The sequence below is a fragment of the Loxodonta africana genome, chromosome 17 (assembly GCF_030014295.1).
Source record: "Loxodonta africana isolate mLoxAfr1 chromosome 17, mLoxAfr1.hap2, whole genome shotgun sequence".
NCBI classification, from domain to species: domain Eukaryota; kingdom Metazoa; phylum Chordata; class Mammalia; order Proboscidea; family Elephantidae; genus Loxodonta; species Loxodonta africana.
The window spans coordinates 7,399,695-7,413,317 of NC_087358.1; the positions used below are offsets into that span (position 1 = coordinate 7,399,695).

Genomic DNA, 13,623 nt, shown 5'->3' on the forward strand with positions numbered 1-13,623 from the left:
TTAAATTCTGATCTATGCATAAAATTCATTTTTATATCACGGTGAAATTTAGTACAAACTATAAAAATGTTAACACTGAAGCTTTCAACAGAAGTCTATCACGATCCCCTAGAAAAATTATTTATTTAAAGAAACAACAGCAAGTCATTTACTGCTATGAGGTTAATACATAAAGAAGAAAACATTCACACATCTTACTGAATTTATCAGTAAATAATTTTAGCCGTAATACTGTAAGATTAAAAAATGGAAAGTTGTGGGTGGCTCTGCAGCGATTACAATTTGCAGGGAAAACACGCAGCCAAATCTTCGATTTAACCAGAACAATCCCAGCTTAAAAACGATTTGCTCAAGTTTGCAAACTTTAAAAGGACATCAATCGTAAATGAAGGAGGTGTGTCATAACGTAGTATAAGTTAAGGTGAAAGACGGTAAAAACTAAAATGCTTTGAAATTTGAATTGCACAAGAAAAATACTAGGGAAAAATACTCAGAGCCATAGCTAGTACTTTAAAAAAATATTATTCTTATATTAAAAACATTAAATGAATAAAAGCCAGACAGTACTGAATTTTTACACAAGCCTCTTTTATATTTCAATGTCGTTTATTGAGGAGTGAATTAAGAGACTACTGCCAGACATGCCAACGACACTTCACATTCAAGGGCTGGAAGCTGAAACCTTCCAAATTGGGTCACTGCATATGCCTTTTGGGAAAAAGAACCAAAAGTGACATCAAATATGAGATCTTCATGCTTGTCGTCTTCAGTTTTTTTTCTTTTTCGTCCTTCCAACCTTTGGATCTACTGGTTTGCGCGGTAGAAGGCTTCTCTCTACCCTACCGAAAGACTCACACTCCAATTGAAAGAATTAGCACTAGGTGTACAGCGACTCGTTTTAGCGCAAATCTATGCTGAGTAACTGATCTTAAAGCTGTTTTTTTTAAATCTTAAGTCTAATGAGAAAATTAATTTTATTTTCCTTTCACCTTTACACAGGTGGGTCATACCAATAGAAAAATACTCTTCAGTGCTACTGTAGGGCTGGTTTACAGGGCAATTCCTCAGTGGTCTGATTGAAATCCATTTAAACACCACTCTGAAACAGTGCTTCTCTTCCCGCTGCTGTGACTCTGCAGAGCGGCCTACACACACTACCGCTCTCTTGCTTAAACACAAAACAAAGAAACCTAAACAAAAGGGTAAACGTTTATTCGGAGTTAGTTTTCTGGGGGGTGAAATTAAGGCCCTTCAGGCAGAGTTGAGGAGCTCCTGGATGGCCCCCTGCTGCTCCAGACTCAGCTGTCCTACGCATTCAGTCCACAAGCCTCCAGAAGTCTGGGGGGGAAACAAAATAGGGCCACAGGTTTAGAGACAGTGGGAGGTTAATGTGAAGGATTTTAATAATCACTATTGGTAAGTAACAATGTCTAAGTACTTTCTAGGTAGGTTACCTGCTGTAGTCGAGTCGATTCCGACTCACAGTGACCCTACAGGACAGAGTAGAACTGTCCCCTAGGGTTTCCAAGGAGCAGCTGGTAGATTCGAAATGCCAACTTTCTGGTTAGCAGCCAAGCTCTTAACTACCGTGCTACCAGGGCTCCCGGGTAGATCAGTTTTTAGTTGGATGAATTATCATGGTAAAAGTAAGAAATCTGCTCATTTCTTCAAAGTTCATTTCATTTACAATTAAGTTTTCTTCATTTCAAACTGAATATACTAGGCAGATGACACATTAAAGTAACCTACACAGCACGTAATTTAACCCTTTCATGCTTGGCAGTACATAGAGCGACCACGAACTCTGTCAGCCCCTGGGGTTTACTGGGAAGCCGTTGTACCGCCGACAGGCAGTGCTGCCTCAAGGCAGGGGCCTTTACGACTGTTAGAAACTGAAGGAACGGGCATGTGCCCCAAGTTACAGTTCTTTAGAGGGTATTGTATGAGGTGTCTGCATTTTTGGTAGGAAAAACAGAAATTTTGAAAAGTTTTTTTTGTTAAACATCTGTACCAACAGACCCCAGTGGGGACCCTGGGGTATAATTAGTAGTTCTTCATACATACCACTAAACACTTAGGGTGGGCTTGTGGGAGGGGGCAAGAAAAAAAAAATCCATGCTACCTACCAAAAATTCAAAGACCTCAACGATTCAGCATGCTTCCATTAATGAAAACACATGGTGTCCACAAAAAATTCAAGGGAGAAAATAACTGGGTTGCCAAAGGGTTAAAAAAAACCTATAAAACCTACTGCCCTTGAGTTGATTCCAACTCATAGCGACCCTATAGGATACAGCAGAGTTGCCCTGCAGGATTTCCCTGGCTGTAATTCTCACAGAAGCACACTGCCATATGTTTTTCCTGCAGAGCAGCTGGTGGGTTCGAACTGCCGACCTTTTGGTTGGCAGCTGAGCTCTTAACCACTGTGCCACCAGGGCTCCTAAATTTAGGAAGCAAAAATCATTGAAAAAATTTTGGTAGCTGACAACTTATTATTAAATTCCATCTTTTTCTTCACAGACATGCACAAAACTACTGCACGAGCTTGTTCTAATCACTGATGAGAAGGCTTAGGATGCTTCAAATTTAAGAGGAAGGTTTTAGTTCTAAGATGTAACGAGAGCATACGGAAGATTAAATTGAGTACAATGCATTTAAAGCTTAGAGACAAGAGAATATAAAAATAACATTTCCTTACCTCATTACATTTCTATTTTCTTCTTCTAACAGAAAAACAAAAAATAACTTTTATTTTTTCCCCTTTGTGTAACTTAACCAAATCAGCTTACCTGTACTTGGCGAACTACGTTAGCCAGACGTTTGGCACAAGGATCTTCATGTTTGATTGCCTCATGCATTTCTCCATCTGCTATTATTTTGAATATTTTGGGCAAATTGGTATTGTTTGGGCCAAGAACGATGGGGTGATTACTGACAAAAGAAAGAGAACAAAATCTTTACAAACGAAATTGGGAAGGAGCTGTCAGAGACGCACTCATATGTGAACACATCGTTCTCACGACACGGAATTTTGTTTAAGAAAAGGTCTTTACAAAAATGGTTCTAATTCACTACAATCAAGTGCCTTGAAAAGTCAGTAGGAGGAAAAGCAGCTAATTTTACTTATTAGCTATTCAGTTTCTCCACAAGTAAATCCGGAAATACACATGGCTTCCCCTGTCAGGACTGCCGTAAGGGCCCAGACGACAGAACGCCACAGGTGACCCTCGTCTGTCAGGACTGCCGTAAGGGCCCAGACGACAGAACGCCACGGGTGCCGCTCGTCTGTCAGGACTGCCGTAAGGGCCCAGACGACAGAACGCCACAGGTGCCGCTCGTCTGTCAGGACTGCCGTAAGGGCCCAGACGACAGAACGCCACGGGTGCCGCTCGTCTGTCAGGACTGCCGTAAGGGCCCAGACGACAGAACGCCACGGGTGCCGCTCGTCTGTCAGGACTGCCGTAAGGGCCCAGACGACAGAACGCCACAGGTGACCCTCGTCTGTCAGGACTGCCGTAAGGGCCCAGACGACAGAACGCCACGGGTGCCGCTCGTCTGTCAGGACTGCCGTAAGGGCCCAGACGACAGAACGCCACAGGTGACCCTCGTCTGTCAGGACTGCCGTAAGGGCCCAGACGACAGAACGCCACGGGTGCCGCTCGTCTGTCAGGACTGCCGTAAGGGCCCAGACGACAGAACGCCACGGGTGCCGCTCGTCTGTCAGGACTGCCGTAAGGGCCCAGACGACAGAACGCCACGGGTGCCGCTCGTCTGTCAGGACTGCCGTAAGGGCCCAGACGACAGAACGCCACGGGTGACCCTCGTCTGTCAGGACTGCCGTAAGGGCCCAGACGACAGAACGCCACGGGTGCCGCTCGTCTGTCAGGACTGCCGTAAGGGCCCAGACGACAGAACGCCACGGGTGCCGCTCGTCTGTCAGGACTGCCGTAAGGGCCCAGACGACAGAACGCCACGGGTGCCGCTCGTCTGTCAGGACTGCCGTAAGGGCCCAGACGACAGAACGCCACGGGTGCCGCTCGTCTGTCAGGACTGCCGTAAGGGCCCAGACGACAGAACGCCACGGGTGCCGCTCGTCTGTCAGGACTGCCGTAAGGGCCCAGACGACAGAACGCCACGGGTGCCGCTCGTCTGTCAGGACTGCCGTAAGGGCCCAGACGACAGAACGCCACGGGTGCCGCTCGTCTGTCAGGACTGCCGTAAGGGCCCAGACGACAGAACGCCACGGGTGACCCTCGTCTGTCAGGACTGCCGTAAGGGCCCAGACGACAGAACGCCACGGGTGCCGCTCGTCTGTCAGGACTGCCGTAAGGGCCCAGACGACAGAACGCCACGGGTGACCCTCGTCTGTCAGGACTGCCGTAAGGGCCCAGACGACAGAACGCCACGGGTGCTGCAGACACATTATTGTGACTCATTAAAAAAAAAACAACAAAAAAACCCGCCAAAAGTAACAGTGTCTCAGCACAAATTTTAGAGTTACTTCAGAAAGGTTTCTAACATAAATATGAAGTTCAAAAGAATATATGGGCATTCTGAGAGTAAGCTGCGGGACTGGGGGACCCCAGGCAGGTTTAACATAAAGAAACTTATTTTTTAACTGTGAATTTAACTAGAATTCCAGTCTTTGTCACTAAGGGAATTTCACAGTAGTCATTTTCAAGGGAGGTGATCAAATAGCGTGATCAAGTACTGGTCATTTCTGAGGCAGGAGCTGGCAAGGAGCGTGTAGTCTCTAGAAGAGAAGGACAGCTGTTACTGTACCTCAAGATGCTCTCAGTGGGGGGCCCCAAACACAGTACTCAGGTGAACATGACAGACAGAACATGCCCCTTTGCCTCATTCTACAAACTCCAGGATCTGAGTGGTTGCCCTTGGATTTATTCATAAACTCAAAATAATTACTAATGACTTGACTAATATTTAGGGAAACTTAGATTTAGAGAAACAGACACCAAAGAACATGTCTTTGATAGTTTTCATAGCCTCCTGGTTGCTGTAAGTCTTAGATACACTCATAGACATAAAATAGCATTAATAACACCAGAGCAGGACCAGACCTTGATCGCCTGTCTAGCGTATTTCCCTTATGCCGTTGATTCTTGAATCCAAAGAAAAACACTAGAGTTTTTGATGGTCAAATAGCAGCACTAACAATGTACTGACCTCATCTTGTAACAAACAGGGCAGGGCAAAGGACACTGTATGGGAACCTTCTGAAAAAAGGTTCATTTTCTACAGTGCTTATACTCATCTGCTGGATTTAATCTCACAAACAATTCAAAATGAGATCTCATTATAAGCCGATCTTCTCAACATGATTTATAAAGACGGCATTATTACAGACCTACAGAGAGCAGGGCACAGAGGCTGCAGGGCTAAACCTTAAAAGGTCAAGAAATCAGGGGAGAAAAAAGCAGCACAGTGCTGTTTTTTCCACGGGGAAAGAGGTAAGGTGTATCTGTGCTCTTTTTTACCTTTCAATTAGGTCACACAGATAACTGAAAGTCTGAACGGCTTCTTCTTTATCTTCATGAAGCGGAAGCCAGGATAACCAGTGTGGCAGGACTTCATCAACGTTTACACAGTCAGGTTTGAACTTCATCATCTTCCCTACTGCAGAGATGCAGTTCTCTGTGGCGTTGATGTTTTCTTTGGTCCTAGAATCGGCAGCCTGAATAACCCTCACCAGCAGCGGAAGGGCTTCTGAAATAAGCATTTGGAAAAAGGTCCGCTGAAATCTCATTTTCATGCTGATGAACATTAACATGATTTATCTTTAGTCTAGTTACAGATTACGGTGAAAACGTGCTGAAGCGCGGGCAACGTTCTCCTCTGTTGTTTAATCACAGGCACAGTAATAGGTCAGACTGTCCCAACGTGGTCGGGGGTTTTGGGGTCAAGAGCACCAGCACCACCAACTTAAGAGGCCCGTGACAGACATCATTAGCCCCAAATTTACACTGGTGACCTGTGTTAAATTTATAGTGACCCCATGATGTTTTAAAAGTCCTATGCTAGGGCTAAGGAACCCCAGCGGTGCAGTGGTAAGCACCTGACTGCTAACCGAAAGGTCAGTGGTTTGAACCCATGGGCTGCTCCTCAGCGGAAAGATATGGCAGTCTGCTTCTATCAAGATTTGCAGCCTTGGAAGCCCTATGGGGCAGTTCTACTCTGTCCTATAGGGTCACTACTAGTCAGAATTGACTCGATGGCAGCGGGTCTGGGTTTTGGGTTTATGCTAAGGATGGAGTCCCTGGGTGGTACAAATGATTCATGTGCTCAGCTGCTAACTGAAAGGTTGGGAATTTGAGTCTCCCCCAGAGATGCCTCAGAAGAAAGGCCTGGCAATCTACGTCTGAAAAATCAGCCACTGAAACCCTATGGTGCAGACTTCTACATGGACACCACAGGGTTGCCGTGAATCAGCCACCTCAAAGGCGCCTGGTTTATGCTAAGACTGTAGCACACCCTTCAAATTCAAAACGAACCCGTACTGGGGCAGGGGGTGCGGGGGTGAAGGAAAGAGGCTTTGTTTCCACTCAGATTTCATTTCCATTTCTACGAGAATACAGGTGATAAAAATTCACACACGTAACAGATGAGGTATCTGAGAAAAAGGAAAAGCATAAGGCAGAAATAGGTCTACGTTTGGGGGTCTGCCAAAGAGAAGAGACATGTGAAACGCAATGCACGTAATCCAGTCAACAGCAGTACCTGTACAGAAAGGGCGATAGTTATCTCCACCATACTGGGCCATGACCCCTAGGCCGTACGCGGCAGCTTGCCTGACTTCTGGGCTGTTGTCACATACGTACTGGAGCATGGGCCTTAGGAAATACTCCGCATATTTAAAGGAGGCTGGGCTGCAGTGTTCTATGACATCGTCGAATATGCACAAGCCCCACTGTCTGTCTGGCCACGGCCTATGTGGGCACTGCAAGAGAGACAGACCTGTAAGCCTTGAAGACCAGAGCCCGTGAAGAACGGGAAGTACGCACTCAGCACAGACTATCAGCTTACAGTGATGTTCTTGAAGCTGGTAACGAAAACCCTCCACAATAACTACTTCCTGGGAATAACAATGCTCTTGAAACAAATCCACAGGTTTAACAAACACATACAGGTCTGGAGACCTGTGTGGCCTGTTCCAGAGCACCATAATCTGATGTTACCAGACACCAGAAGAACCGATGGCAGCAGCAGTATAAGTTTACTTTACAAAAAGTGTAATGGTAATGCTGTATTTACAAAACACAACATTAATAAAAGCTGCAAAAACCTTAACTTTTCATAGTGATTTAACAGGTTATCACAGACAAGTCGTGTGCACCTGAATTGTTTTTTAAATGTACTGTACTAAACGCAATAAAATAGGTCAACTTTCTAAAATAGTTAAAAAGAGGCAGCACTTACAATCAGGTTGACAATTAACGGAAGCAGCTGTTCAAACCACGGTAACACCTTTTCCTTGTAGCTACTGAATATTGAGTGTAAAATGTCTGACACTTTGGTCAGAATATAAACATCATTATCATCCTAAAAAAAAAAATGCAAAAAAAAACCCCACATATATTAAAAAGTCTTTCCACTGTTAACAGCAACATTTATAAAAGTCTAAGAAATATAGAAAATAAAATTTATTATTACTTTCTTATGGGAGAATGAGGTGACAATGCTGGCCGTACTGCCTTTTACACGGCTATGAAATGGTAAGGTGCGTGACAGGCAGTGCACTTTCTGCAGTCTCTCTCCTTAGAACATACTTAAAATATGTATGTGTAAAAAAAAAAAAAAGTACCCCAAATTCCCAAGTTCTGAAACAGAAGTGTTCTTACTTGCTATTTACCCTCGCTTTTCTTAAGAACCCTTCTAATTTTGGGGTGAGATGGTGGGGAGACGTGAGGCAGCGTGAGTGGTGGTAATCTGGGTACATCGGCATGTGAGCAACCAGAAGGGAACTTGTATCACCTGCATGTTGGTGCTGGTCCACCATGATGGCCAGGCACCATATACCCTGCACCCTAAATATACTGTCAAAATATGTTTGACGGTGTCAAGTAGTTGGTGAAGAGAAATGAGTAACGAAGTGAGGAACTGTATCCGCCACTGCATGTGTTCATGTCTTTGAAGGAAATCTGCATTCCTGGGTGGTCCAGCACAAAGCTGATGTCAGAGAAAGGTCTGGGCTTGAGCACCTGCTTGATAAGGCTGTGACTTTAGGCCATCATTTAACATGAGTTTGCTCATCTTTCAATGGTGAGGAGTATGTAAAATAAACAAAGTCCAAACACTTTTGTGTGAGGTATTGCAATAAAACGCACACATGGCATCCACAAGACAGAGGAGCTATCTTCAAATGACTCATTCTGCAAGGTAACTAACGAAATACACATCAGATGCTTTTGCTAAAAATTACCAGAAACGTAAGCGCTGGAACACCTTTCAGGTGGAAACGGCCACGTAAATTAAGCTCTGAAGGGGCTAACTTACCTCATCTTGCAGCGACTCTTCAACCTGTTCATCATAGTCTTCATCTTGTCTCTTAACTAAAACAGACCCAAATAAATATTTTTTTAAAACTGCCGCCAAAATGGTTATAAAGGATTACATTCAGAAATTAAAGCATGGAAAACTGACCTTGCCGCAGTTCTTGGTTTTTAAAATGCTCTTCAAGTTTTGCTTTCAATATTCCTCCTAGTTCTTCAAAGTGTTCATTATTAAGGCATCCATCTCCCATTACTTCAATACACTAAGATGAGGGTGAGAGCCAGGAAACAGCTGGTAAGATTTACGGGTTTTTAAGAGGCAGAAGTTAAGCCTCCTTGGGGGTCACTGAGTTTTATGTTAACGGCAGTGGAGTGGTTTGGAAGAGAAGAGCGAGAACGGTGGCGCACCTAAAGAATGTAATCGCCACCCCCGGATCGTACACGTGGAGGCTGCTCAGTTGGCGCATGCTTTGTTATGTCTATTTTCACAATTAAAAAAAAGGAAAAAAGTTACACCCCACCAAGAATCACAGGGTGCTGTTTAAGAGGCATGGGGTTTCCGTGAAGGGTGACGAGAAAATTTGGTGACGGTGGCGCATGGTGAATGTAAGTAATATCACCAAATTGCATGTGTAAAAATGGATGAAGTGGCAAATGTTTTATTTTACCAAGATAAAAAAAATGAAATAGCACTGAATAAAGTGAGAGTCTGCCCTGCTGGGGCATTTTAGGTGAGGGAATATAAGCGCCAAAGCATGCATTCTTAGGAAAAACAGAAGAAACTCCAAACTGCAGGAGTGTGAGCGAGGACAAATAAAGGCGTGCATGCATCTTGAACTGAGCTGTGGAGCGAGCTACCTACAGAGCTGTGTGGAATGGGGAGCTGAGAGTACAAGGGGGTGACTTCAAGAGCCGGTGGAAAGGAGGCTGAATGGGGTGACTTCTGGAGGACGCCAACTGAGGCTATTCCAATAGCACAAACACAAGGCAATGGGAAAAAAATAAAGAGGAATTTAAGAGAGAGATTAGAACAGTAACTATCAGATAGATGAGCTGGGAGTGGGAGACGATAGGTACCCGGCTTCTGTGGTTGGGTTATTAGGTACACAGTGGTGGGGACTAATGACAACTGGAATGTAAGAATGGTTACTCTTAAACAAATAAAAACAAAGATAACACCAAAATATTAAAATTAAATAGTGAACATTTTCAGTAAAAAAAAAAAAAAAAAAAAAAATTATGCCATAGTATATAAAAACACAATCCAACTTACTTTCCCCCTAATTTATTTAGCAGGACTAATAAATGAATGCAAACCCTAGTGGCATAGTGGTTAAGCGCTATGGCTGCTAACTAAGAGGTCTGCAGTTCCAATCTGCCAGGTGTTCCTTGGAAACTCTATGGAGCAGTTCTACGCTGTCCTATAGGGTCGTTATGAGTTGGAATTGACTCCATGGCATTGGGTTTGGTTCTGGTTTTGGAATAAATAAACACACAACCATACATCTCTTCTTTAAGGTAAAAACACTCACCTTTGCAAAAGAGTGCATTATTTCTGAGAGGACATCTGAGTCTGGCTCTGTGCCAATGGCCTTGATGAGAGCGTCACACATGAAATGCCACATCTGTGTGAGGTATTCGGGCCCCCGGACTCTCGCACATTCCAGGAGAAGAGGCATGGATTCTGCTGCCGCCACTCGAACCCGTTTTAGCGTTAAGGATGTGTGACCACTCAGGAGCCTCAGAACACTGCGCTACCCTTCTGCTTACTCACGTGTGACAGTGCTTGCCACTCTAACAGGAGTGCTGGCAAGTGCTGTTTATCTAATGCAGCTATCCCAGAGTTTGTGTTAAATACAACGTGCACACAAAAACAGAAGTCTCCCTGCCCACAAGACGCACCTTCCCTGCCTTTCCTGTCACCTCCCCAACCAAAATTTTAGGTAAACTCAAATGCGTGTCTCTAACAAATCCAACTGAAGCTATGACTTTCCCGAGACAACTATTCCGGGTTTCTTCCTGCACTAGGCTTTTCATTAAGTCTGTGAATAAGATCCTGATGACTTCCTCTTAAAATTCTTCTGACACTGGGGAAAGCTGTTGCCGGGCAAAAGCAGCCTTCTGTAAAGGACACCACGACAGGATACTCTACGAGGAAATACTACAAAGTTGCTTTGGAGTCAGAAAGAGCTAGGTTGGTGGCCTGACTCTACCACTCCCCTGGGCTGTCCTTGTTTTCCCATCTATAAAACTGTGTGTGAGAGGGTGGGTGTGTAACGGCACACGAATTTACCCGATACATACGTAACTGCGGCTATCCTTATGTGAGATACCTGGGTGGTGCAAATGGATAACCAGCTCAGCTGCAAACCGAAAGGCTGGAGGTTCAAGCCCACACTGAGGTGCTTTGGAAGAAAGGCCTGGTGTCCTTCTTCCAAAAAACCAGACAGTGAAAACTCTACGGTGCACAGTTCTACTATGACACACACGCAGTCACCGTCAGCTGGAGCTGACTTGACAGCAACTGTTTTTTTGGCATAGTGTAAACACTGAACAATAATGTGGTGTGTCCTTCCGTTAACACAAATCTAAGGGGCCACCATTTCACTAACTCTAGACACATTTTGTGTTCGATGGTAGGATATCATCATGGAAATAAAACTTCAGCAAAGGCACCATCAGCTTGACAACTTGTTCTGTATATTCCACAAAGCCTTCCTTTAACTCCTTAGCATAGCAAACCTGAAACAAAAGTATTGGGGAAAAAAACCAAGCCGAGAACCATGTTAGTTTTAAGGCATTAGTATTTTTAACCAACAGCAAAATGAAAAGACAATGTTGACTCCTGACGAGAGCTACACTGAAAGCTATACGGAGGGCAATCAGTTTCGTTTTCTTCCTACGAAGTATTCTGCAGCGGGAAGGGCATGAAACCCTTCTGGGGTGTACTGTCTTTGAAAGACTGAAAGTATGCTTTCTAGGCCATACTTTTATTTCTTGAGTATGAGAGAATTTAAGAAAAGTTTTAGCACTCTGAAAATAAATACTTCAAGCAAAATATATGGAATATATCAACTAAGGAAAAATAATTTTAGAAGACACAAAAAACCTGAAAACGTAATTGTAGTAAGTACATCACTTACTTTGTAAGTCTGCAGCAAAGTCTTTATGTTTTTTGAATTTTTTAAAAGCCATTTCAATAGTGAAATGGAAAAAACAAGTGCTGCCTTTTAAATAACTATTCCTTTAGTTCCCTCTACTACACCAAAAGATGTGATAATTCTGTTTAAACATGTTACATTTGTATTTGTTCTCCAGTTCAAAGAGAAAAACATACGACAAACATCCAAAATATATTACAGGCATTAAGTACTGAAGATAAAAAATTCAAGAATTACACTTTTAAATAAATTAAAGAGAAAATAAGGCATATGTTAGTACATAACTTTTAAAGCTGCTTTTATTTATCTAATTGCTAAATTAGTAACATACCATAATTTCCTAATTCTGCCTTTAAAAAATATATTATCTCTTCATTCTGGCTGTAACACGTGCTCAAGAAAAACAAACAAAAAGAAAACCGACAAAAGAGAACTCAACACACATGCACACATGCCATAATACCACAAGAGATGATCGCTTTAACATTTTTATTTTCCTACCATTACTTTTTTTAACATGACTGAAATCATCATCAGTTTCGTTTTAATTTCATGAGCACATTTTATTCACTCAGACAGTGCTTCCTGGCCACCTACGACACTCTAGGCACTGATAACGTGCTGATACAGCAGTTAATAAAACAGACAAAAGTCACTGTCCTCACCCAGCTCACGTCCCAATCCCTGCATGTGGCTGCATCACACTCCAGGTGCAAGAATGTATTGGTCATTTTCCTATGAACAGGCATTCATTTGGGCTGTTGATTGCCTTTTGCTATTAAAAACGGCACTAATACTGAAAGGTTCTGTCCACATGATTTCTTTAAGATGGAAATCCAGGAGTAGAAACGTTGGGTCAAGAGAAGAACTAGATGGTGCCCAGCTACCACTCCTGACCATTCTGAACAGGGCTGCAATAGATCAGCCCTCGGTAGAATGGCAGAAAAATGCAGAACAGAACTCAGATTCTTAAAAAGTCCAGGCTTGCTGGACCCACTGAGACCAGAGGACTCCCTGAGACTACCACCCTGAGATACTCTTTAAACCTTGAACTGAATGAAAACTATCCTGAGACTACATTTTAGCAAAGTAAGAGTGGCACACAAAACAAAGGATATAACCTGTTGAGTATGGTGCTCTATTAAAAATAAAGCAAAACAAAACCATCATCTATATGAGACCAAAAGATCAACAATTATGCCAAGCAAAGATGAGAATATATACATACATAGCAGGAAAGCTAGAGTACTGGAAACAGAACCACCAGAGCACAATGAAAGATTTCAGAACGTTGACTTGTGAAAAATTTAACTAACGTCACTGACAAATTGTATAGGAATCGTCAAACAGGAACCTAATTTACTGTGTAAACTTGCACCAAAAACACAATAAAGTATGATTAAAAATAAAGAAAGGAAGAAATTAAGAAATAAATAAATAAATGTTGGGCTAAAAGGTTCCTACATTTTTTTTCATGGAATATATTTCTCGGTTCTTCAAACAGTTTCATCAGCATCTATGGAAGCAGTCCCCTGAAACATACAAATGTATTATGAGAAGTAGGAAGTTTCATAAAAACTACGATCACTTACCAACATCTGGCAAGCAGTTGATTTTTCTTCCAGTCCTGCAGTTTTAATACCAAAACTCTGCTGATCTCCAAGATTCACAAATTCCCAACCATCGTCATCACTCATATTCTCCATGTCTTGGGCTAGTAACAGGGAAGAAAAGAAATTCATGTAACAAATACTAAAAAGAGAAATTTCACAACAGATCTGTCCCCATGAAGACACCTACTGTCTAAAAGAGCTACTTCAGGTTTAATGGCCGCCGTCTTCATCAAGGGCCCCATAACCACTGGCAGGTACTGCTGAAATTCTTTTCCGAGGATCTTGCACATTCTAGCCCATGCTGAGATCATGTAAGAGATCTAGAAAGAAAATTAAATTTAC

At 43.0% G+C, this 13,623-nt stretch overlaps 1 protein-coding gene across 1 annotated transcript in view; it reads right to left on the minus strand.

Annotated features, from left to right (window-relative positions):
- Positions 1 to 587: 587 nt before the first annotated feature.
- The window catches only part of IPO5 (importin 5), a 52,800-nt gene continuing 39,764 nt past the window's right edge, over positions 588 to 13,623 (minus strand). The window contains exons 16-26 of the mRNA XM_064269976.1: positions 13,469 to 13,601; positions 13,261 to 13,382; positions 11,153 to 11,249; positions 10,040 to 10,212; positions 8,659 to 8,770; positions 8,512 to 8,567; positions 7,435 to 7,557; positions 6,736 to 6,955; positions 5,496 to 5,724; positions 2,790 to 2,931; positions 588 to 1,338 (exon numbers count right to left, since the gene is read on the minus strand). Coding sequence (XP_064126046.1) covers positions 1,252 to 1,338; positions 2,790 to 2,931; positions 5,496 to 5,724; positions 6,736 to 6,955; positions 7,435 to 7,557; positions 8,512 to 8,567; positions 8,659 to 8,770; positions 10,040 to 10,212; positions 11,153 to 11,249; positions 13,261 to 13,382; positions 13,469 to 13,601 — 1,494 coding nt within the window. The 3' untranslated portion in view covers positions 588 to 1,251. The remainder of the gene's footprint in view (positions 1,339 to 2,789; positions 2,932 to 5,495; positions 5,725 to 6,735; positions 6,956 to 7,434; positions 7,558 to 8,511; positions 8,568 to 8,658; positions 8,771 to 10,039; positions 10,213 to 11,152; positions 11,250 to 13,260; positions 13,383 to 13,468; positions 13,602 to 13,623) is intronic.